Source organism: Colletotrichum godetiae (assembly GCF_030913485.1).
Source record: "Colletotrichum godetiae strain CBS 193.32 chromosome Unknown BDP55scaffold_7, whole genome shotgun sequence".
In the NCBI taxonomy this organism is placed as follows: domain Eukaryota; kingdom Fungi; phylum Ascomycota; class Sordariomycetes; order Glomerellales; family Glomerellaceae; genus Colletotrichum; species Colletotrichum godetiae.
In genome coordinates, this window is record NW_026851255.1 from 389,762 (window position 1) to 412,646 (window position 22,885).

The 22,885-nt window shown below is 53.8% G+C and overlaps 6 protein-coding genes across 6 annotated transcripts; 2 read left to right on the plus strand and 4 right to left on the minus strand.

Moving 5' to 3' along the window:
• Window positions 1-2,732: 2,732 nt before the first annotated feature.
• On the minus strand, window positions 2,733-5,581 carry BDP55DRAFT_651600 (acetate-CoA ligase). Its single transcript, XM_060574064.1, has 6 exons — window positions 5,319-5,581; window positions 5,024-5,050; window positions 3,778-4,940; window positions 3,464-3,724; window positions 3,007-3,411; window positions 2,733-2,950 (listed from the first exon to the last, which is right to left on the minus strand). Exons 1-6 carry the CDS (start codon window positions 5,326-5,328, stop codon window positions 2,885-2,887), a joined length of 1,932 nt encoding a protein of 643 aa, XP_060433477.1. The 5' UTR covers window positions 5,329-5,581; the 3' UTR covers window positions 2,733-2,884.
• A 4,848-nt stretch (window positions 5,582-10,429) lies between these two features.
• BDP55DRAFT_544928 (replication factor C subunit 5) lies at window positions 10,430-11,595 on the minus strand (the record flags this gene model as incomplete). The annotated part of the gene is made up of 3 exons (XM_060568529.1): window positions 10,430-10,778; window positions 10,833-11,455; window positions 11,509-11,595. The coding sequence occupies 3 exons, from the start codon at window positions 11,593-11,595 to the stop codon at window positions 10,430-10,432; spliced, it is 1,059 nt and encodes a 352-aa protein (XP_060433478.1).
• Window positions 11,596-12,046: 451 nt separating this feature from the next.
• On the minus strand, window positions 12,047-12,916 carry BDP55DRAFT_691249 (ribosomal protein L16p/L10e; the record flags this gene model as incomplete). Its single annotated transcript, XM_060576946.1, has 3 exons — window positions 12,047-12,231; window positions 12,284-12,425; window positions 12,482-12,916. 3 exons carry the CDS (start codon window positions 12,914-12,916, stop codon window positions 12,047-12,049), a joined length of 762 nt encoding a protein of 253 aa, XP_060433479.1.
• Window positions 12,917-13,122: 206 nt separating this feature from the next.
• Window positions 13,123-16,877, plus strand: BDP55DRAFT_651614 (replication factor RFC1 C terminal domain-containing protein). Its single transcript, XM_060574065.1, has 4 exons — window positions 13,123-13,434; window positions 13,486-13,524; window positions 13,576-16,176; window positions 16,228-16,877. Exons 1-4 carry the CDS (start codon window positions 13,289-13,291, stop codon window positions 16,556-16,558), a joined length of 3,117 nt encoding a protein of 1,038 aa, XP_060433480.1. The 5' UTR covers window positions 13,123-13,288; the 3' UTR covers window positions 16,559-16,877.
• Window positions 16,878-17,185: 308 nt separating this feature from the next.
• BDP55DRAFT_725210 (uncharacterized protein) lies at window positions 17,186-20,665 on the plus strand (the record flags this gene model as incomplete). Its single annotated transcript, XM_060578984.1, has 10 exons — window positions 17,186-17,357; window positions 17,633-17,749; window positions 17,832-18,122; window positions 18,176-18,280; window positions 18,426-18,879; window positions 18,942-19,031; window positions 19,087-19,307; window positions 19,356-19,486; window positions 19,540-19,708; window positions 19,764-20,665. 10 exons carry the CDS (start codon window positions 17,186-17,188, stop codon window positions 20,663-20,665), a joined length of 2,652 nt encoding a protein of 883 aa, XP_060433481.1.
• A 1,149-nt stretch (window positions 20,666-21,814) lies between these two features.
• BDP55DRAFT_545376 (GrpE protein) lies at window positions 21,815-22,598 on the minus strand (the record flags this gene model as incomplete). Its single annotated transcript, XM_060568565.1, has 2 exons — window positions 21,815-22,258; window positions 22,335-22,598. 2 exons carry the CDS (start codon window positions 22,596-22,598, stop codon window positions 21,815-21,817), a joined length of 708 nt encoding a protein of 235 aa, XP_060433482.1.
• Between the last annotated feature and the right edge of the window lie 287 nt (window positions 22,599-22,885).

Genomic DNA, 22,885 nt, shown 5'->3' on the forward strand with positions numbered 1-22,885 from the left:
TCAATATCATCGCCCCCCCGCCACCGACCGAACCAATCATCCAACCTCACCTCACCCCTTGGCTTTTCACTAGAGCAAAAAAAAACATCAGACGGCCTAGATTTCTAGAGCAACCATTGGCATCAACACCGCTTTTCCCTGGGTACTGGTGTCAGTCTTGTCTACACAGCCCACGCTGGTCGGTATCAAGTCAGTCGAGAGGGTCGGATTTAAGACCGGTTCTCCCCCGATGCCGTGCAGTATGTACCATACACTATTACCTACCGCGGTGTGAAAAAACAAGCACATCCAACTAGCACAACTTACACCTCGGCGCCCCCCTCATGAGGATTGCGCGTCAGACCCCATCCCGCGGTGGCTTTGCTCGCCGCATGCACAAGAAAGACCAAACGAAACTAAACAAGTTCCCTTCAACCAATGATTTCGTTTGTGAACCCTTTGTCTGCTGAATAATCGATACACAGTACCCAAATCGATGGAGAGAATGGGACGCAACCGCTGCAGAGGTAGTCCAAAGTCCATAGTCGCCTTACAGTGTACCAACACAGGTATGACAGGTAATTACCTTACCTTATCCAAGGAGGCCTCCTCCTCCTCCTCCTCCTCCTCCTCCTCCTCCTACTCCATGGCCCTTGTCTTCCAAGAGATGCCAAACCCTTTTTTTCCCCCACACGCAATCAGGGTATCAAATTACCTCCGAACATTTCACGGCACCCTGAGGCTGCCGCATCTTTGGACGCCAAGTTTACGGGGGGGGCATCTCACCCTCTATTGTGTGTGAGAGTCTAGCCTTGGTTCTTGGCAAGAACAGGTCGATCGTGGTTATTGGGGTTTCCGTCTTCGTCTGATCGTCATCTGATGCTTCTCTTGGACAGTATGTAGAACCAGGACGATGGGAAGTGACGGAAGCTGCCTTCATCCGAAGGGCTCCACAACTGACTGCCGATGGTTTGTGATCTATGCGGCAGAGTTGATATCGGAGCCGGGGAGTATATGATTTCATCACTACTACCTACCCAGCTACTCATGTGCCTCTTGTTCAGGTGAGCTCCATTCGTCCTAATGAACCATGGTGAATGATACTTACTTGCAGTAACATACCAATTGTGTAAAGGCTGTGGTCGAGAGCACGTATACTCGGATCGGTCATCAGTAACACTAGTAACTGCTGTATATGGTCAAACAACCACGTCCTAACAAGATCCGATCCGTACAACACACCGGCATAGCCTCAGAAAGGGCCCCGTCAGTAGTCACATCCATCGCCTTCCCCAATGTCCTAGGGACTCCCTTGATGTAAAGTGTAAGCGTACAGATACACTGCCTTCTTCGAACACTTATCCCATCAACCACGTGTCCTGTCAAAACCAATGCCTAGTGGCAGAAGACTAATCGGAAAAAGATTCTCGTACAGAAGTACCGGCAGTGAACAGTCCTGTTCTCTACATCCTCGGATTTAAGAGACCTTTGATGACATGCCAAGTCCAACCATGGAGAACTCGCCAACTCGGCCAAGAAGCTACGGAATGGGGGGAGGATGGATCCAGCAAGGCGATGTTCGGTCCTTGAGAACTGTGATGACGACGACACATTGACTTTGCCCCCCCCCCCAAATACCTCCAAGATGATCCGTCTATACCAACCCCTCCGAATGGAAAGGAAGAAAAGGTAGGTAGTCATGCAACGCGGTGAGGCTATGCTTCCATGGCAGACTCCAGACATTCCGGGGAAGCGCCGGTAACAGTCCCACTAGGTAGACGGCCAGGCCTTCTCCTCCTCATCCTCCTTCATAGTCGTAGAAGGAAATAGTACTCCCTCTGCAAGATGTCTCTCGGTCCGGATCTGCACAGAACGGCACGACACAGAGGCGCACCCCACTCGAACCAAGAGCATACTCGCTCCCCAACCGCATACCTAACACAATTCCCAACGTACAGACAGCCGCATAGCAAAAGCTGTAGAACCACGTCATCCGTCCCGCGAAGCCGTGAATGGTGCCGTTCTAGCGTCACGCATCTCCCGCTGAAACCGTGCGCTCTCTCTCTCTCTCTCTCTCTCTCTTCCCTCCTCTACATATCTTTCGGCCTCGAAAAGCAACTGCATGCCGACTAGCGCACATACCGGGCCTTGAACATATAGAAGAAAAGAATAGACCTCACACTCTCGACCGACGGAGCAGTGCCTGCGCTAGCGGCCCCGTACACAGCCCGGGCTTTGCCCTCCGAAGGGGGCGCGGACGGAGCGCCGAGCATGAGAGTGGGGGTCGGGGGGACGGGGGGATCCGAGTGTCAGCAAGCTGCAGATATAACGGACGGACCTCTCTTCTCTTCTCTCCGATTTCCCGTCACTGCTCCACCGTCGATCGGCTGCCGTTCTGGCTGATGTTTCGGTATTCGAGATGGCAGCTGAGCCTTAGTGGCAAAGGTATGCGTAAATTCGTCTACTATGAGGAACCTATGAGTCGACACAGCCCTCCTCGACTTTGATAACGATGTCGAAGCCGACTTGTTGCTCGGTAGAAAACATGTCTCAAATTCTTGAATGAACTACCCACCCGTCATCAGGATATCGAGTAGGTCGGAGGGACAGGTACTAAATCCGATATCGAGCCGGGCGCGAAAGACATGGCACGTGGTAGACAGGCTGTGTAAGTTTCCATGTTTTTTTCATTGGCATTTGACGCAAAATATTTCAGTATACGGTTCGCTATTTGGCAAAAGCAAGAAGTAGTAACCCTAAAAATCCTTTCGTGGGGTTTCCAAGGCGGACGGTGCATCAACCGATCGGTTCGTACCTTGCTTGTCCTATCCTCCTCTGTTCCTGTGGTATCACTCACGTCTCTCTTGTCTCTCACTCTCACTTCACCAACATCGGCATCATGCATTTACTTCTTCCTCTTCTCCTCGTGGACAATGTTGATAATTTTTTCAACAATGGAGGGATCCGAAAGCTGTCTTTTGCGTTAGCAAACACGACTTCCTCATACAAAGGGTGGCTAAAACTTACAGTCGTAACATCACCAAGCTGATCCTCCTCGCCAGCCAAGATCTTGCGGAGAATTCTGCGCATAATCTTGCCGGAGCGGGTCTTGGGCAGATCAGGAACAATGTGAACGGCCTTTGGCGCGGCAAACGGCCCGATGCTCTTGCGCACCTGCATGATGAACTCCTTGCGCAGCGCGTCCGAGGCCTCGTTGCCGTCCTTGAGGGCGACAAAGGCGTTGACGGCCTGGCCGGTGAGCTCGTCCGCGACGCCGACGACGGCGGCCTCGGCGATGGAGTGGTGCTCGATGAGCGCGGCCTCGATCTCGGCCGTCGACAGGCGGTGGCCCGAGACGTTGACCACGTCGTCGACGCGGCCGCGGATCCAGTAGAAGCCTTCGTGGTCACGACCGGCTCCGTCACCGGTGAACTGTGTTTTGTGTCAGCAAATGTCTCGAAACGATGAGGAGACGACAACGTACGTAGTAGCCAGGGTAGACGTTCAGGTACGTGTCCATGTAGCGCTTGTGAGCGCCCCAAACGGTGCGGGCCATACTGGGCCATGCCTGCTTGAAGGCCAGCACGCCCTCGACATCGTTGCCGTGAATCTCCTCACCGGAAACGGGATCGATGATGGAGGGCTCGATGCCGAAGAAGGGCAACGAGGCACTACCCGGCTTGGTCGGTGTGACACCGGCCAGGGGAGTGATGACGTTGGAGCCGGTCTCGGTCTGCCAGTATGTCTGCAAGTCTGTTAGTCCGGTTGTGCCGTCACATCAACGCCAGCTTCACTTACGTCTACAATGTGGGCCTCCTCCTTGCCGACAACCTCAAAGTACCACTTCCAGACCTCGGCGGCGATGGGCTCACCGACGGAGCCGAGGACTCTGAGGTGCTTCATGTCACCCTTGACATGCTGGTCACCGGCTCTCTTCAGTAACCGCAGGGCGGTAGGAGCGACGTAGAACTGGGTGACTTTGTGGTTCGCGATGATGTCCCAGTATCTTGAGAAGTTGGGGTAGGCGGGCGTGCCCTCGAAGACGACGGTGCTCACACCGAGCAGCAGAGGGGCGTAAACGACGTAGGTGTGTCCAGTAATCCAGCCGACGTCACCACCACAGAAGTAACGGTCGCCATCGTGGATGTCAAAGACGTACTTGCCCGTGGCGGCGGCACCGACCAGGTAGCCACCGGTGGTGTGCATAACGCCCTTGGGCTTACCGGTGGAACCGGAGGTGTAGAGGAGGAAAAGGGGGTCCTCGGAGTTGACCCGCTCAGGGGGGAAGTAGGAGGGCCACTTCTCGACCTCTTCGTGCCACCACCAGTCGCGTCCCTTTGTCATGGGCACGTCGGCGCCGGTGCGCTTGTAGACGAGAACGTGGGACACATCGGGGCACTGCTTCAGAGCGTCGTCGACAATCTTCTTGGTGCCGATCAACTTGCCGCCGCGCTTACCCTCGTCGGTGGTGATGACGACCTTGGAGTTGCCGTCAATGACACGGTCACGGAGCGAATCGGCGGAGAAACCGGCAAAGACGACGGAGTGGACGGCGCCGATACGGACGCAAGCGAGGAGGGCAATGATGGCCTCGGGAATCATGGGCAGGTAAATAGCAACAGTATCTCCCTTGCGCACGCCCATCTGCTTCAGGACCCAGGCAGTGCGGGAAACCTCGCGGAGGAGCTCGCCGTAGGTGACATTGCGGCCTTCACCGGGCTCGTCGGCCTCGTAGATGATGGCAACGCGGTTGGGGTCCTTGAAAGCGTGACGGTCGACACAGTTGTAGCAGGCGTTGAGCTGGCCCTCAACAAACCAAGCACTATCGCCACCGGCCAGGGAACCGGAGTAGACGGTCTGGAAATCGCTGAACCAAGATAGGAGCTCGCGGGCTTTGGTGCCCCAGAAGGCCTTTGGGTCGGTGATGGATTCCTTGTACAGCTTCTGGTAATCCTCGAGACCTGCAGCAATGAGGAGGAAGGGGGAGCTCCGGTCAGCCAATGAAGAGAGGTGGAATTGGGGTAAAGAGGGGAAAATGGCTTACTGCTCAAGTGGGGCTTGCTGGGGTGCTCTGCGGGAAGAAGACAGGAATTGTTAGCCAAAATGTCCAATCAAATGAGCCCAATAGCTCCGAATTGCGCTGCCCCTCCTTCTTTCTCCCATACTCCGTAGACCACCAGTACAGTAACCACAACCCCTGCATAGCGACCATGGCAATCTCCAGTGCCCCTCACGCGACTTTCGGACGGCAACAGGCCATGGAACTGGGTCTGACTCTTTTGGGTGTCTGGGTCTGGGTGGTCTGGATTCTGGCTTCTGCAAATCGGCGGCGCACTTACTGTCAAGCATCTTTTGGGGGGGATCTGTTGGGATTCAAATTAGCCATGGTCGTTCTCCCAACAAGCAATGCATAAAAATGTCCATTTGGTTGAAGCAAGAGCATTCAGAATTGCGTTGCGCCCAGGGAACCGTGTAAATGCGGTTGAAAGGACGCGGACGCTCGCTCGGTGCTGTTTGGCGCGAAGGACCAAAAGTAGAGCAGAAATGGAGCTAGGGAATTGGGGTTCGTTCGGGCTTACGGAAGGTATCAACGAGGTGGGCCTCGGCGACCACGGGGGCCTTTTGTGGCTCTGCGGCTTCGCTCATTGTGGCGGGGTTGTTTAATGTGTGTGTGTGTGTGCTGCGTGCGTTTATGTGTAGGTATTGTGTCCGTTTATGAAGCGATGCGGGGTACTTTGTGCAAGCTTCTAGAGGTCGAGTTGAGATTCGCGAGAGAGAGAGGTTCCGCTGGCGCTGCAAAGATTGGGAGAAATCGTGCGACGGTGGTCTGTCTCTGCCGTCCTCGTCGTAAGAGAAGCGGTCCTGCTCGTGCAGTTATGATGACAGGTCGCGCGCAAGCTGGGATTGGAACTGGCGCAACTCTCCACAACTCAAGTGTCGAGTCGCGTGGTGTCCTTGATAAGCGTTGCTGCAAAGCGGGTAGCGGCAGCAGTGAATAAGAGTCGACGTCCCAATAGGTGGTCCCTTGAATCCGGTTCTCGTTTTGTTTGCTTTTAAGCGTCTGCAGCTGAGAGAGGAGATGCCCTAGAAGTACAGGAGCAGTCGGAGTTGGGTTGTGGAAGTGAAGTGAAGAGGAGAGGAGTGGGAGGAATTGGAAAAGATGAAGAGGATGTGAGTCGTAATTAAGAAGATCAGCTCCCCAGGTGGCCGAGCCGTGAGTTGGACGGGGGATGGGATTGCTTTTAATGGACGAATGGGGAACTTGGGACTTGTACTGGGAACGTCAGGTCAACGTGTACAGAGAGAGAGTACGGAGTATGGGACTCGACAACTTGAGCCGGAGCCGCTGTTCGGGACCTGGGACAGTGCACCGCGTCAAGCTGGGGAGCTAAAAGGAAGCTTCCTGGTAACGACACCAGCCACTACTCGGTACATACTCCGTACAGATACCTACATCCACAGCTTCAATCGACAGTCACTACTCAAGTTGAGTCTAACAGTACTTAGTCACTCTCAAACAGCCATCTCCGCCAGCACAGAGTCCCAGATTTGGGCATTGTTCGGCGTGCCAGTGAATTGAGCCACGTCTCCATTGCAAGGAGCACCATCCACGTTACGAGATCACGGTACAGCGCAGGCCGATGATGTTATGGAGAAAAGGGACAAGCCATGCGGAAAGGGAAACTCCTTCAACCCATCCCTTCACCTCCATTGGTCATCATTTGCCATGGCACCCCGCAATCCCATCCGCGTCCTCTACGAAGTATGTACGGATACGCAGTAGGCGGGCTGTGGCTGGTCCATCTCCGTAAGGTACTCCGTACTCCCTACCGCTGTACCGTTACCGCTTGGCCGGGGGTTGAGATGCGTCTTTCCTTTCCTTTGCCCCGAACCACCTGCGAACCCTGCCCTTCCCTGCAACCCCTCGCATCCAACCCAGCTCCCAACACCGCGCAGACCTGCATCGTCCAGTCAAAGACGAGACGAAGGTACCTTTTGGCCTTTCTCCCCCAAAGACGCCAAGCTACCCGTCTCCAACCTCGCCTAAGCAGTCCGCCTGCCGTCCGCGCCTGGATGCTCCTGGGCCCGTCGGTTGGTCTTGGTCTGGGGGAGGGGAAGAGTTTCTGCGCTAGGGAGAGACAGAAAGAAATAATTCGATTTAGCAGCTGTAACTTGTACTGTATCCATAGCTCGTCTGAATGCGACGAACTTTGTTCGCCCACCGATGGGGTTCTCCCGTCGACCGGTCGAGCAAACTGAACGACCAATGGCCCTTCTCGTGATCCACGATAGCCTGTTGTTTGGCTAGCGGTGACGACGTCCAAGAGCATTCTCAGAGGCTTGCGCGCATGTATATAGGTGATATTCCTACGCTTTCACACCATCGGCACCAGGGAGCCTGTCTTAAAACGGGGGCATCGCGTGTCAATCAGTGCCGAGACTGAGGTTGTCTCCTGCCTGTGCTCGTAAATAGCCTGTATGGATACACTGACCGCCTAAATTCGGCCCTATGATATATATTCATCGGTTGACCATCGACCATGTCATTTTAACAAAGCAGATGATAGTGTGAGCTACTGTCTTGGTGGAGCTTTCTTCTTGCACTGCGGCTGTGACTGTCGACATCTCTCCTGGTCTACTGTCTCGGGCTGTGGTCTGTCTTTTCACGTCCTGGCTTGAAATCGCCGAGAATGCGCCAGTGGTATAAGTGGCGCCCATCACCCGACTTCTTCGTCCATCATCACCATGGTTGCTCGAGTGGCCGAAATAGACCGAGGACAACCGGAAGCTCCAAGAATTTGTCAATGCGGCAGACTTGTTCCCCGACGCTTTGCTGTCAAATCATTTTGGCGTCGAGCGAGCGAGGTCACCAAAGCTTGCCCCTCACCTACCCAGAGTTCCCCGCACCCATCTTGCCCAGCGGCGTCGAGCTTGCGCCTCATGTGTCTCCTAGGCTGACCGCATTGCGCCGCTATTCAGGAAGCTATGCGGCTGTCGCCCAGTGAAGTGTACGCCAGCCGAGGACGATGGATGCTGATCACGGCGCGCGACCCTTGAGTGCCGTGGTGTTCCGGCCTCCGTGATTGGTCACGACCCCAACGATGACATATTGATGATTGTGAGCTTTGGCTTGGCTCCCGCGACTTCCTAACGACCTGGTAACGACCTTGTCAACATAGGTTTTCTCGACGACGATGATGTTGTGCTTCAGAAGGACGCATGTCCGGTCGTATCGGCGCATCCCACGAAACTTCAACAAAGTCGAGAATAGAGAGGTCCCAGGGCTCCGCAGGCCCCGCTGTTCGTCGTAGGCATTTCGGGGTCTGGCATTGGGTCGGGATTCAACAAAGTCTCGCAGATTCCGGGGTCGTAATCCACCACACCTGCAGTCGCAATTTGCAACTGTCTTCTGTCTCCTTGCAGATTGTGGGTATTTTCTCAGGCTGCGCACTCGCGCACTCGCGCTCGTTGCCGATTATCTTTCGGAAGAGAAAAAATGCCCCCGAACCCACTATGATGACTATCGATGACTGCAGTCCTAACATGCGGCATCTCCGACGTCGGCTGCCGGTCCACAGAATAACCTACGTGGGCTGTCGAAGTACATAGGTACGGAGTACGGAGTATGGTAGTAGCACCCACTTGGGTGGTCTGTCTTCCATGATACTAGAGTCGTATCGTATTTGTCGTGGCCGCTGTCGAGATCATCTCCAGTTTGGGAGCATCCATCAGTAGTTGCAGACAGCATAAGGTAGGGAGATTGGCTGTCGTATTGCTGATGCATGTCGTGGGCCTGTAGACAAATGGAGGGGCACATCTGTACGAAGTACCATCGTCATGCAGGCGGAAGAAAGCCATAGAAATTGCTGGTGTAGCGAGTGTTGGTGTGCATGTGTGGCTGGAGGGGCCGAACGGAAGTCCCGCTCGTCCTTGCACAGGTCAAAGAGAGGAAGAGAGGGATCCATGGATTGCTTGTAAGTGGATTCCATCCTCGGGTATGACTGATGTAACGCACTGCAGGCAGGTGCTGCGTTCTATTCGTACCTACCTACCTTACCTAAGGTGCCTGCCTCTTGTTTTCGTGTACCTGACGCCTGGCGTCGTCTTTGGGAAAGTGGCTTGCCTCATATCAAGAGCCCCTTCCTCCAACGATGACACAAAAGTGTCACTTTCTGTCGAACATGTGAACACGAACAGGTTGAACAGCTTCACAATCCAACCAGTGCAGGCTAGTTAACATCAATGTGGCATGACGGTCTCCCGCGATTAACCACTCGCCTCCGCGTTTTCCCCTCAGAACCCTTCACCCAACCCTGGACTCCCCAGACAGCTCCCGCATTTTACCCCGTGGGCACCCGGATTTTCCATGTCCGCCTGCGGAAGTAGGTAGTGAAGTACCTTTCGATACAGTAGGGCAAGCGTGCGCGCGCCCGTGCTTGTGATGCGCTGTTTTAGTCGTGCTGCTTGCTGCCATTCCAGAAGGCCGGGTCCCTTGCCCTTCCTCATACACCCCTGCGCTATTGTCCTTGCTACGTGTGTGTGAGACTGGTTCCAACCTAACCCTTTCCCTGCTGATCCGGGTCAGTCCACCTGCCGTCGTCTCATAGGATGGACGAATGGAAGTCGTCTTGGCATACCCGACACTCGCGGGGGAAGGCTTGGGAAAACGCCATCCCGCCGTCGCCGCCGCATCTGTAATTTGGGGACCGGGGTGGAGGGGTCGTCCTTCTTTACGGGAAACCCGGGCGAAGCATCCTCTTCTGTTTATGTGGAGAAAACAGCATATCCCAAAGGGCCACGATACACGAGCAAAAAAGTATTGTTTTCGGCCGGGGTTGTTCTGGAAATCGGAGTTTCTCTCAAACGGTCCATTTGGGATAAATCACCGTGAGTCCTCCGAGCCTCGTGCGGCAGGATGGATCTCTGAGCTCTGGCAACCCCATATAAGCATGTGGGAATTTACGCCCTTTCTGTTGGGGACTCCTAGCGACATATTGTTGAGCGCAGACGGAAAAAAAAAAAAGAAGAAGAGGAGCCGTCTTAGCCGCTTCTCTGTGACCTATCAGATCCGGATTCACTTGCATCCTGTGAGGCAGAATCGTCGCTTAGCAGACATGGGCCGCATGGGCGTAACTGACGTTCTGCATCCTCGGTGCCCTTGTCGGGTATCCTGACCGGAACTATGGGTCTCGCCGTAAGGCTTTGCCGATCGATCACAAGTCACCCATATGCTGCACTTCCGAGTGTCTTCGAGCCATTGGACGCTCGACTTACGAACGTGAACGTCCAATCGGACTGACGGCGAAATACACAAGAGATCCAGCTGGCTGGGAACCGCTAGGTGGACTTGTTTGCATTTTGGCACTGGCCTGGTAGTAGAAGAAGTATTTGCCCCCGACATATGCCGCCTGAAACCCCTAAACGCCTCCTTTTGTATTATCCATTTTACTCACAACTCCATGCTCATCAAGTACATCTCCATGATCCTCATGAACTTGGCCACGAACGCCTCCAGGTGGAATATGACCTTCGTGCCCATCCTGATTCGGTGCTCGTAGAACGCCGACCACTTGATCACCTCCGCCTTCAGAGCGTCGTCGATCAACACAATAAGCTTGAATGTGAGCGTCTTGAGAATCGTCGTGGGCGGGATGCAATGCGTGAGAAGATCGTACAGCTTCGCCCGCACCTGGAGAATCCGTGCGGGCGTGTGCTCGTCGACAATCTCCCTCGCTATCTGGCTGATGAGTGCCTCCCAGTCTGGCGGCGGGATTGGCGTGCTATCCGTGACTTTCTCGCTGTGGGCTTGTTAGCTTGCTAATCCTGCAAAAAGCTGTGCGAAGATGCCCTACTTTTGTGCGTGGACAGCCTCGTACATGAGCAGAGCTCGTCTCAGGTTCCTGCCACTCTCCTGCGCTATCCTCATATGTAGACCCTTCACCATAGGCCAATTTTCCTTCTTCGCTGACACTGCCAGGACCTCGCAAATTTGCTCGTGTGTTGGTGCAGCTACTCGGACTAGTAGTGTTCTCGATCGGATGGGGGCGATGATGTTTGCCGTCGAATTGGCTAGGAGGATCAATCGTAGATTGGGAGAGTACTTCTCCATCGTTCGGCGGAGCGCGGCCTGTGCATCTCTGGTGAGGTGGTCTGCCTCATTGATGACCACAACCTTAAATCTCTGCTTTGCCGACTGGTCAACCTGTTGTGTCTGTGCTACCTCCTTCAGCAGGTCCTGGACGACAACTCTGTCGTAGTTTCCAACGTCCGAAGGGGTGATTTCGAGGTGATAGTTCGACGCGACAATGTTGAACTCGAGCTTGCGGTTGCTCGATGTCTGGAAGACACGCGCATCAATCTTGATCTTCTCTACGCCGGGTCCGTACAGCTCCTTGAGTGTGGCGACGATGCGTGTCTTCTTTCCAGCGCCGGACGGTCCGTATACCAGCAAATGGGGGAAATCTCCGCTTTGGGCCTGTGGATTATGTGAGTAGCTGCCTGGGAGAGTGCATAATTATAGCTTCCTACCAGAGAGCCGAGTCGATCTGAAAGCTCTTGATGATATGTCAGAGCATCCAGTGACTTTGGTCTATGTTTGTCGACAATAAGCGCCATTTTGATTGCTATGGTGTGTGATGAAAGACGCCGTGTAAAAGATTTGAAGTTGGCTGGCGGAGCGGGCTGCAGAGCGTGGGACTTTCTGGTGATGCGCTCTCCAAGAAGACGCGTTCGCGTTAAGTGGGAAATATCTAGGTATGGCTGGCGAGCTTGGTCCGTGCCCTCAAGCCACATCATAGTAGCTTTGGGGTATACATCACTACTTGGCGCACGACAATGCCTCTCACTCACTTAAAACTACCCGTACAAAAGCAAGTTGACAACAATAATGCCACAGTAGGTTTGTGACGTATCTAAAAGGTACTTTTCCTTTTTTTGTACAGCTGCAATGACACCTCGCCATCTAGTATGGTCATTTATAGTACAGCCACTCCATGAACTCGAGATTGCGCCTAGTCCATCTCAAGGTGAAGAGCGGTAAATGTTACAATCAGTCTCGTCCAAAAATCTAGGGCTTTGCAGACGGCGGTGTGGTAGATGCCGCGCTGGTGGGCTTGCTCGTTGCCTCGGCAAGCAAGTCCTCAGGCGCGATCACCTTTCTTGGTCTTTTCAGATCCTCCAACGTAACACCGTTCTCAAGCTTCGTAATACCAACAACAGGAGCCGCTCCCTTGTGTACAAACTCCCATTGACCTTGCATTGTGTAAGTATTGGTTATGCTTCACGCACTTGGGGATGTACTCACCGGGCAACTTGTTACCCGCCAGACGGAATGCGTCCTTTGCAACAGCCTCGTGAAGCATTCCTCTGATTTCGAAAACGATCTGGTTGACAGCAACACGAGCCGCCCAATGATCGAAAGAACCCTTTCCCTTACCCATACGCATCTGGTCCGAGAATCAGCACCTCACTATCGCCTATAATTCCCGATCATCCGCCTTACCTCGTTACCCGACACATAGACACCGACGTTGCAGCACACTCTCTTGTACATCCGGTACTTTTGGCCACGTAGTCTCATCTTAATCGTATCTTCGGCGTTCTTGAGCTGCTTCGCGCTGATTCTTCGGTGATGGTCCTTCATCCTGAGGCCGTAGTCGCCCCAGATGACAGTTGTGCCCTTGGTCGATCCTCCCGTAGCCACACGAGGGCGTCCTTTCATCATCTTCTTTGTTCGGTCGATCGAGGGTTCGAGCCAATTGCCCTGCGCTGCAGGTGTTGTGGAAAATGGGCGAGCATCGCGGAGGATCTGGGATGCGACCAGCGGCTTCGTCAATTGAGGTCGGATCGCGGCCCTGAGGGGGCTAGCTGACGGCGTCGCAGATATTTTAAGGCCTTGAAAGGCGCTGAAAAGCGCCGTGGGAGCGGTGGGCCTCATTCTTGCGACTTGCCGATGAACGTCGTTGATGATGGGATCTCCAAGAAAATATCCCTAGCTTCACGAGAGCTTGGGTGTGGCTCATATGGCCTGAGATATTGGGCGATAATTTTGCTGAGGCTGCCTTGAGCTGCTGCGCCACAGGCACTCTAAAGTGCTGACCGGGGTCACAGACCTCGCGTCACTTTCGCGTAGCAACTGGAAATCCATTACGTGCACGCTTCTAGACGCCAGGCACGGCGACCTCGATTGGCTTCTTCGTCTGTCAACCTCCAACCTTCCCTCCAGGCAACAGCAGCCCAACTTTCGATTTAACCTTCCGTTGCTCTCTGCGACTGCTCAACGGAAGATAAATCACTGCACAAAAACACAATGCCTGATATTAGGTCATTCTTTGGGCCTAAGGGAGGCGGTCCCCCGAGGCCACCGCCGAAGAAGGTCGAGGAGCCCCCGAAGACCCGGAGGAACAGGAAGGTCATCGAGGACAGCGACGACGATGCCGAGCCTGCCCCTGCGCCGTTAGTCTATTTCACAGACTTGCAGTTGAAAAAATAGCTAACTTTTCCTAGAAAGCCGGCTGCGAAAGCTGCTGTCAAGCAGAAAGCCAAGTACGCGAATCGAATTCCCCTCTCCATCGATCGCTTCTAATTCCACAGCAGAGACGAAGCTCCGAAGGGAACTGAGACCACGGCCAGTGATTACTTCGCGTCATCCAAATCTTCGAAGGCGGCTAAGCCTACACCCGCCGCCAAGCCAGACCAAGCAACCAAAGTGAAGACCGAAGTAGAGATCAGGACCAGCCCACGCACCAAGAAGACTACTGCCAAACCTGTACAAGAATCGCCCAAGAGACGGGCCGCTAGGACATACACGAAAATCGAGTCCGACGACGATGCCGATGCATACAAGGACGAAGATGACAAGGATGACGATGATATTTTTGCTGCTGATGTAAAGGGTCGCAACAAGCGAAAGACTGACGACTATGCGGAGGACGATAGCGACGAGGACATCAAACCGAAAGCGAAGCGTGTAGCCTCTCGAAGTGCTCCTAATGGTACTCCAAACAAGACTACGAAGGCAGCAGCTGGTACAAAGAGGCGCAAAACTCCTGACGAAGACGAGGGGGAAGAGGAGGAAGAGCAGCCGCCAAAGAAGAAGGCCCCCGCTAAGCCACGCGCTCCCAGGGCTAAGAAGGCCGACGAACCCGAAGACTCGGCTTACCAGTCGATCCTTGACAATATTCCCACCGTCCGCCCTCCGACGCCTCCTGCCCAGGACCCGAATGCACCCAAGTTTGACTGGAGGAAGAATGCTGGTGGTGGAGGAAACAGCGCGGCTGTACCTGCCAATGCAGGTGCTGCGGAACTGCCTGAAGGCGAGGATGAATGTCTTTCTGGACTGACATTTGTCTTCACTGGTGTTCTTCAGACAATTGGCCGCGAGGAAGGCCAGGCGTTGGTCAAAAAGTACGGAGGAAAAATCACTGGAGCACCAAGCAGCAAGACGAGCTATGTTGTTCTGGGAGACGACGCGGGACCCAGCAAGCTGAAGAAAATCAGAGACATGAACATCAAAACCATCAACGAGGAGGGTCTCTTCGAACTCATCAGGAAACTGCCTGCTTATGGCGGCTCCGGCAAGGGTGCGGAGAAGGCGCGCGAAAAGAAGAAGAAGGACGAAGAGGCTATCAAGATCCAGGCATTGGAGATGGAGAGGGAGGAGAAGGCCCGGAAGGCTACAGCAGAAAAAGCAGCCAAGCAAGCAGCAACCGCTCGCGGGACCACAGCCGCCCCTACTCCGACAGCAGCCCCCGTGCAGCTGTGGACATCAAAGTATGCCCCGACGGCACTCAATCACATCTGCGGCAACAAGGCACAGGTCGAAAAGATCCAGGCTTGGTTGAGGAACTGGCAAAAGGCACGCAAGTACGACTTTCAGAGACGTGGTGCAGACGGTATGGGTGGCACGCGAGCTATCATTATCTCTGGCCCGCCAGGCATCGGCAAGACGACTGCGGCGCACTTGGCTGCCAAACTCGAGGGCTTCGATGTCATCGAGAGCAACGCTAGTGACACACGCAGCAAGAAATTGGTCGAGAATGGTGTCGCTGATATCATGAACAACACATCGCTACTCGGCTTCTTTGCCGGAGACGGCAAGAAGGTCGACGGAGAAAAGAAGAACATTGTCTTGATTATGGACGAAGTTGACGGAATGTCCGCAGGTGACCGCGGTGGTGTCGGAGCTCTGGCCAAGTTCTGCAAGAAGACTGAGATTCCCCTCATTCTCATTTGCAACGAGCGGAAACTACCAAAGATGAAGCCGTTCGACTTCGTCGCTATGGATGTTCCCTTCAGGCGCCCGACGGTTGAGCAGGTCCGGTCACGTATTATGACAATCTGCCATCGCGAAGGGCTCAAACTTCCTGTGCCTGTCGTCGATGCCCTCATCGAAGGCAGCAACAAGGATATTCGGCAAATCATCAACATGATCTCCACCGCCAAACTCGATCAAGCATCAATGAGCTACGACAAGGGCAAGGCAATGACCAAGGCATGGGAGAAACACGTCGTTCTCAAACCTTGGGATATTTGCCAGAAGATGCTCGCTGGTGGGCTGTTCGCTCCTGCCAGTAAAACCACTTTGAACGAAAAGATCGAGCTCTACTTCAATGACCACGAATTCAGCTACCTGATGATCCAGGAGAACTACCTGCGCTCAAAGCCCATGTCACTCAACAACAGAGGTTACAACAAGAGGGAGGAGAACCTGAAGTACCTCGAATTGGTGGACCAGGCGGCGGAAAGCATCAGCGATGGTGACTTGGTTGATCGAATGATTCACGGACCTCAACAGCAATGGAGTCTTATGCCTACTCATGCAGTGTTCAGCACAGTTAGGCCATCGAGCTTTGTTGCTGGCCAGCTCATGGGCTCCAACTTCACCTCTTGGCTTGGCAATAACAGCAAGACTGGCAAACTCGGTCGTTTTGTCCGCGAGCTGCACTCGCACATGCGGCTGAGGTCCTCTGGCGACGCTAATGAGGTTCGCCAGCAATATCTGCCTGTCTTGTGGGATCAGATGATCCGTCGTTTGTCCGTCGAAGGCAAGGAATCTGTCGACGAGATTATCGAGCTGATGGACAGCTACTACTTGACACGAGACGATTTTGATGCCATTCAGGAGCTCGGTGTTGGTCCACAAGCTGAAGGCCGGGTTGATATCGAATCCAAGACAAAGGCAGCATTCACGCGAACGTAAGTACTCATTCTTCTCGATGTCCATACTTAGTGCTAATAACATTCCAGCTACAACGCAATGTCTCATCCTATCCCCTTCTTGAAGGCCAGCAACATCATGGAGCCCAAGAAGGTTGCGAAGGAGGCTCCGGACCTTGAGGAAGCTATCGAAGAGGACGATGATGCCGATGTTGCGGAACCTGCTGATGCGGGTGAGGAGGACGAGGACAAAATTGACTTGAAGAAGGACAAGTTGATCAAAGCGCCCAAACGGAAGGCTAAGACAGCGACGAAGAAGGCTAAAGCAGCCGATGAGGATGACGACGAAGAGGCAAATGCCAAGCCGAAGGGTAGGCCCAAGGCCAAGGCAACGACTGCCAAGGGGAAGAGCAAGAAGTAATGGTTAAATGGTCAATAGACTATGCTAGGAGGGACGTCTTTCTTGGGGAGGGCACGCCAATGTTCACTGGGTTTGAGTGAAGCAATCCCGACTTCGGCATAGCATGGCTAGGATTATGAGATTTGAAACAGGAATTCCTGCTTTTCTTTGAACACCTCTTCTCGATGGTTAGAAATCGTATGAAGCTGTATAACAATCAAAACATGATTTGAGAGGTGTAAAATACTGCGAGCGACAATGCATGTGAAAGTTCATGTGTGAAGAAGCAAGTTTGAGAATGATAGCCATAGCTTGACTTCTCCCAGATAGGTAACTGCCAGTACTTTGATGGACGAAGTTTTTGTGCACGCCCATCATTGCCAGTGAATCCCGAAGGAAAGCTTCCTGCCAAAATAGGTTGTTCTTGGGCTTTTGCCAGAAATCTCAAACACAAACATCACCATCTGCACAAAGGGTAGTGTCAACTACACACAAGACTTGAAAGGCACCCAAACAAGCTCGAAAATCCTTCATTATTCAACCACCCGAGTTCAAAGTAAGTTAATCTTGGTGGCCCCGAGTTCTTACTTCGCCTTCCAATTGTACAAAGTTAATCCAAGTCGTTCGTCGCGCAGTCCACCATATCCAATGATCCCGATCACTTACAACGCTTACATTCCACCGACCGCCCATGAAGCCACACACTCGGAAACCCGCTTAGTCGTCAACACGGCTTCAATCTCCGTGATGATGGACGAGAAAGACCAAGGAGAGCTTCGCTCGAAGAAGACGTTTCAAGCTGCCGCAAAGGCTTGGAAGGGTGAGTATTTCCCATAGCCCTAGACGATTCCCCTTCTCGATCTCACGATCTCTCACCTAAATCACCTTTACCTCATCCATTTTCTGATCCTTCCTCTTCATTATTCCCATCGATTCCTACCGAGTTTCATCCATCTTTCAAGCTCGAGTTTGAGACGTGTGTTTCTTCGGAAATACTCGAAAACACTTGCTTACCCTTCCTTTCTACCCTCGATTCGGATCCTTGTTGCCATCAATCATTTCATCGCTTGACAGCTGCTCATTTTTTCATCACAGGTCTGGTGTTGAAGGCATCCTCTTCACTCAAAAGATCCAAGAGTCTCAGTACTCTCAAGCGTCTGTCGAGCATGTCTTCTCGACGTGACCGTGGCAAGCACTCGCGCTCCAAGTCTGGTAAGTCATCCAACTGTTCGTGATTTTTTTTGGGATACTTTCATCGTAAGCAAGAACGGTATTTCTGACGAAAAGTAAATAGCGAACAACATCGACACAGCGGGTGATCTCAACGACCACAATCCCCATCGCCTTTCGATCATCGAAGAGGCGTCTCGCGAGTCGTCCCGCGAAGTTCACCTTGCCAACATGTACGACGAGCAGGGCTTCCTCAGCGAGGACCACGAGGACGTCTACAATCTCAACGAGTTTGGGATGATGAACTCCAACGTCGGACCCCATGGCCAGGAGAATGTAGCCTTTACCCATGACACGCTCTTATACGGCAATTGGGAGCAAGACAATAACTTGCGCGAGTTCAACCGTTCTTCGAGTAAGTTGTCGAATCGCTGCCTTCTCATTTCTGCCTCTGATCTCTTGAAACAGGCCCGGATACCGTCGTTTTTGACCATGCCCGATATGCTGGTGTCAACCTCTGGGAGGTGAGCATCAGCACCGATTCGGAGTCGTACTCGCGTTCGGTCCATGAAGGTATCAAGTGCTCCGCGTCGTTTTGCTGCTTCCACTCGGTCCTTAGACAGCACATTCTGGTTTCAATGAATACCTTTCTGTTCCACTGACTCCACCTGCTCCCTGCCGGGGCTGCGTAGAGTCGTAGCTAACCGACTTATCTTAGTGCCGGATCCCAGCATCCAGATCGAGGGATTCCCCACGACCAAGGACTGGTCCATCTTCCAGAGCAACCTGGTCGATTACGGTTTCGATGGGCCTGGCCCTCAGATCCCTGGCTGCTCCGCCGGCCACCCTTACGCGAAAGAGTGGAAGATGACAGACTCCATGATGAAGGCCTACGATGCTGTCCGCGGCTCCATGAGGGATGCGAGCGACCCGCTGCGATCTTGGATGGAGGTGAAGGCTTTCGAGTCTGCTCTTAGAGCTAAGAGAGACGGTGCCAAAGTTGCGGTTGACGGCCCGTCTTGCCAGCATGATGAGAAGCCCGACGTCAAGGGAAAAGGAAAAGCTGTTGATGGTGGTGCTTTTACTCACAGCCAGCCTTGTGAGATGCCCGAGCGTAAGGGAAAGGAAAGGGCTGTCGACGGTGGCGGCTTTGCGCGCGGCGAGTCCCAGACGTGAGTCACTATCCGAGGAAGGACCTTCTTACTTGTCACCCTCCTAAACACAGTTCTTCTAGAGCTTCCAAGACGCAGTCATCTCTTGTCAAGGGAACCGAGACTCCAGGCTTGAACACTGAGCTGGAGCGAGAGACGGATGACTATGTCAAGTGAGTTTTCATGTGGCGGGTTGTTCAATTCGTGCGCATGACTGACTGTATCTAGGATGCTCGACGACACTCATTTGCTATCTCAAGAGTACGCCCCGGATACGGCGGACAGGAAGGCAGCCTACAATGTCCCTCGCCCCAACTATCTCCACGTCGTGCCCGATTTTGAGGGCTTCAGATTCGAGGATTACCTCCCTCCGATTGCCGAGGTCTCTGGGCCCTCTTTCAAGGGGCTGCTCCCCTACAAGCTGCCCTACGATCCGGCCCGCAACTTTGGTAAGTCAGGCCCAGGTCCTTCTTTGCGCCGATACTGACCCATAGTAGTCAAGGACTACGGTATCTCGGACGACGAGGGTGATCCCGCGTCTGGAAGAATTTCTCCTTGTACTTTCCGCCTTCTTGCCGAGGGCTGTGCCGAGCAGAACACTGACGGCAAAATATTCCCGGCGGAGGATGTAAGTTGTACAACATCGCCTTTCCGAGCAACCCCATGCTGAACAAATCCTAGGCTCGGCGTATGCGTCCCGCGACTGCCATGGACGATGGCCCTCCTAAAGTGAAAGTCCCTGACCGTCTCAGAATGGAGTTCGAGACCCAGAGAGACATCAACGACAATGGCTATCTCACGCCCTGCTACTCTCTTGATTCCGAGCCTTCCATCCTCTACCTGCCTGCTGGTAAGTACCACTACAAAGATCCCCTCAAAGTCCAAAACCATTAAATCTGGCATAGGTGTGACCTTGCAGCACAAGATGCGCAACTGGTGGTTCGGCCTCTTCGACCGCATGAACCCCGAAGTCGGACGTAACTTCCGCAAGATCGAGTATCACGAACAGGGCGACCCTCCAATTGCGCCCCCCGCGCCCGTCACTGATGATTCTACGACCAATACTGAGCCCGGCACCATCTATGCCGAGCACTACACCCACTCCGAGGTCGAAGAGATCCTCAAGACTCCCGGTGCCCGCAAGGTCGCCGGCGTCGAGGCGGCGAGCGCGGCTAACCTCATCACGCAGCGCCAGAAGACCATCCTCCGCTGGAAAACCCGGGACGAGGAAGTCACTCGCGAGAACGCCGTCCTGCGCGACGACGTCGGCCGGGCCCAGAAGGAGCTTCGCGAGATGCGCCTGTCTGTCGACCACGTGTTGGCGCAGAGGGCCGCCAAGGAGCGCGCCGACCGGGAGCGTGCCGCGCGGGAGCTCAGAGAAGCTTGGGAGCGCAAGGCCGCCTGGGAGAAGGCTGAAAAAGAGAGAAAAGCCGCGCGGGAGCTCGCCGAGAAGGAGCGCAAGGCTGCCGAAGAGCGTGCGGAGCGAGAGCGCAAAGCTGCCGAGGAGCGCGCAGAGCAGGAGAGAAAGGCTGCCGAGGAGCTCGCCAAGCGCCTGAAGCACGAGAAGCGTGTGCTGCGCCGTGTGTCTGCGCACTTGCACGACTTGCGGTACGAGGTTCAGGCCAAGTTCCACTCCCTCAAGGACGCCGAGGAGGAGAATGAGAAGATGAAGAGTGAGCTGGTTCGGGTCAAGACCCGTATCAAGGACGAGTGCTCGAGAGCCAACTTGGCGAATCCCGAGGAGGTTCGCCGGGCTGTCTCGCAGAACTTCCGGGACAAGATGGCGGCTTTGGACCTTACTGGTTGATCTTGAGGTAACCGTCTAGTGAGGAATGTTCTCCAGCACAGTCAGCTGTGCTCGTGGCATTCTCGCTTTTATCCTGCTGCGTTTGGTATGGTTCTTCGGTGAACTGTTGCTGATAGGTAAGTTCTGGGATTTGAATCATGATCAGTTCGTCTGGCTTACGACAACACTAGGACAAACCCCGAGAAGGGAAGACGATCGACAGGGCAGAACATCACGCATCTCATTTAGTCGACTTCGAATTGCTACGTTGCTGTTGGGGACTATCAAGGTCCAATGTGTGGTTGGCTCCTCTCCCTATACGGCTGTTGCAACCGGTGGTGAGCAGACTATTATCGACGACTATGATTGCTTTGAAATACTGGGGTCGACTTCTCGGCTCTCTCGTAAGTTTCCTGGATGAGCAAACAATTAGGTACTGCCAAGCTACTATTATCAGTGTCGAGTGGGACTATTGACTAACACTACGGTGCAGATCGGAGAAGCCAACAATCCTTGACGAGAGCTTCTCGATTTTGTTCTTTCTTTTCAGATTGCTTTCCACGAACGATGCTTTGGGTCATGACGTGGCCAATGTTTGAGTACGAGACTCTATGATGAGATAATTGGAAGATGTTGGATTTGCCGAAGAGCCGAGGGCGGCCTCACGACATTGTCAATGTAAAAAGGATGTGTCAAAGTATTACGTTCAATCTTGACCGAGTGTAAATGCAAAGACCGGGATGGGATTATGTGTGTGTGATTAAGACACAGGGAGATTGAAATCTCCTAGACGGTATGATTAAATTGTACCAGAGCTTTGAGAAGAATCATCAGACCCCGAAACCCCTATCCGGGGTCTATTGTATACACAAACGTATCCAGATTCTATCCGTTTCTTCTTTTCATCCAGCAAAAAGGCCTTCCCTTTTGCGGTCCCCTTACATTTTTTCCGCCATGCTATTGTCACATCATGAGAGGAGCATTATACACCGACCGGAACGCCCAATTCGCTGTTCCGGGAATCGAGAGAATATCGTAGAACATAATGGTACAAGGGGGGCTTGAAAGCCGCCGACACCTCCAGCGGTCAGCCGACTAGCCCCATGCTTTTAGAACAAGATCTCCGTAGAGATCGGAAATTGTGATGAAAGATGTCGAGGCATCAATCTTTTAAGCGTTCTTGACGACGCCGACCTTGGCAGCGCGCATCACGCGACCGTTGAGCTTGAAGCCCTTCTGCTGGACGTGGAAGACGGTGTTGTCCTCCTTGTCGGGCTGGGGTGCCATGAAGGTGGCGTCGTGCTCGTTGGGGTTGAACTTCTCGCCCTCGGGGTCGAATCGCTCGATGCCGTGCTTCTTCAGCGTCGACATGAGGATGTCGTCGGTCATCTTGAGACCCTCGTACAGGTTGGCGAGGTCCTTGAGGTCGCCAGACTTCTCCTCGACCTGGAGCTTCTCCTGGGGCACCATGGAGAGGGCGCGGTCGAGGTTGTCGATGCTGTCAATGAGGTCCTTTGAGAACTTCTGCAGGGCGAAGTCGCGCGCCTGCTTGACCTCGCGTTGTGTGCGGTCCTGGAGGTTACGGAAGTCGGCGATGGTGCGAAGGCACTTGTCCTGGAAGAGCTGCATGTTAGAATTGGGTCTCGAAACTCGGCCGCCGAGATCGGGGGGAGACAGAATGCGAACGAACCTTCCAGTCGGCAGCCTCCTTCTCCTTGGTCTCCAGCTGCTTCTTCAGGGCAGACTCGGCATCATCAGCGGGCTTCTCGCCCTCCTTGGTGGCCTCGGTGTTCTCCTTGGCGTCGCTGTACCATCTCGCAACGGCGGGTTGCGCGGCTCGTATCCTGAAGGCAGGGGAGCTCTGGAACTGATTTTGGAAGACAGACTTGGGGGTCTGGGTGCGCATGCGGGTGCGCACTGCGCGAGAAGAGGTAGCAATAGCTTGTCTGAACATTGTGGCGATTGTGGTGTTTGTGAGAAAGACTCGGGAGGGCGAAAGCGTGGTTGGATTCTAGGAGGCGATGTAGGGATTGGTCGCGTGTACGGAGAAGCTTTTAGAAGAAAATGAAATTTTATCGGAATGGCCCCAAGTGACGAATTGCCGTCCCTTGAACCCCCGGCCATGCGGGAAAGTTCGCGCCCAATCATAAGATTCCAGAGAGCTCCATCCGGGGGCGGATGAATCGAGGGACCGCTCAGAGCTTTATCGATAACACTAGCGCCAAGGCAAGGCCAACGCGA

Coding starts and splice junctions, on each gene's coding strand:
- BDP55DRAFT_651600 (XM_060574064.1), bottom strand. Junction 4,941..5,023: donor CAGCAAGCCCCACTTGAGCA/GTAAGCCATTTT, acceptor TCATTGCTGCAG/GTCTCGAGGATTACCAGAAG. Junction 3,412..3,463: donor ACGTCTACCCTGGCTACTAC/GTACGTTGTCGT, acceptor CACAAAACACAG/TTCACCGGTGACGGAGCCGG.
- BDP55DRAFT_651614 (XM_060574065.1), top strand. CDS start 13,289: ATGCCTGATATTAGGTCATTCTTTGGGCCTAAGGGAGGCGGTCCCCCG. Junction 13,435..13,485: donor GCCGAGCCTGCCCCTGCGCC/GTTAGTCTATTT, acceptor AACTTTTCCTAG/AAAGCCGGCTGCGAAAGCTG. Junction 16,177..16,227: donor AAGGCAGCATTCACGCGAAC/GTAAGTACTCAT, acceptor ATAACATTCCAG/CTACAACGCAATGTCTCATC.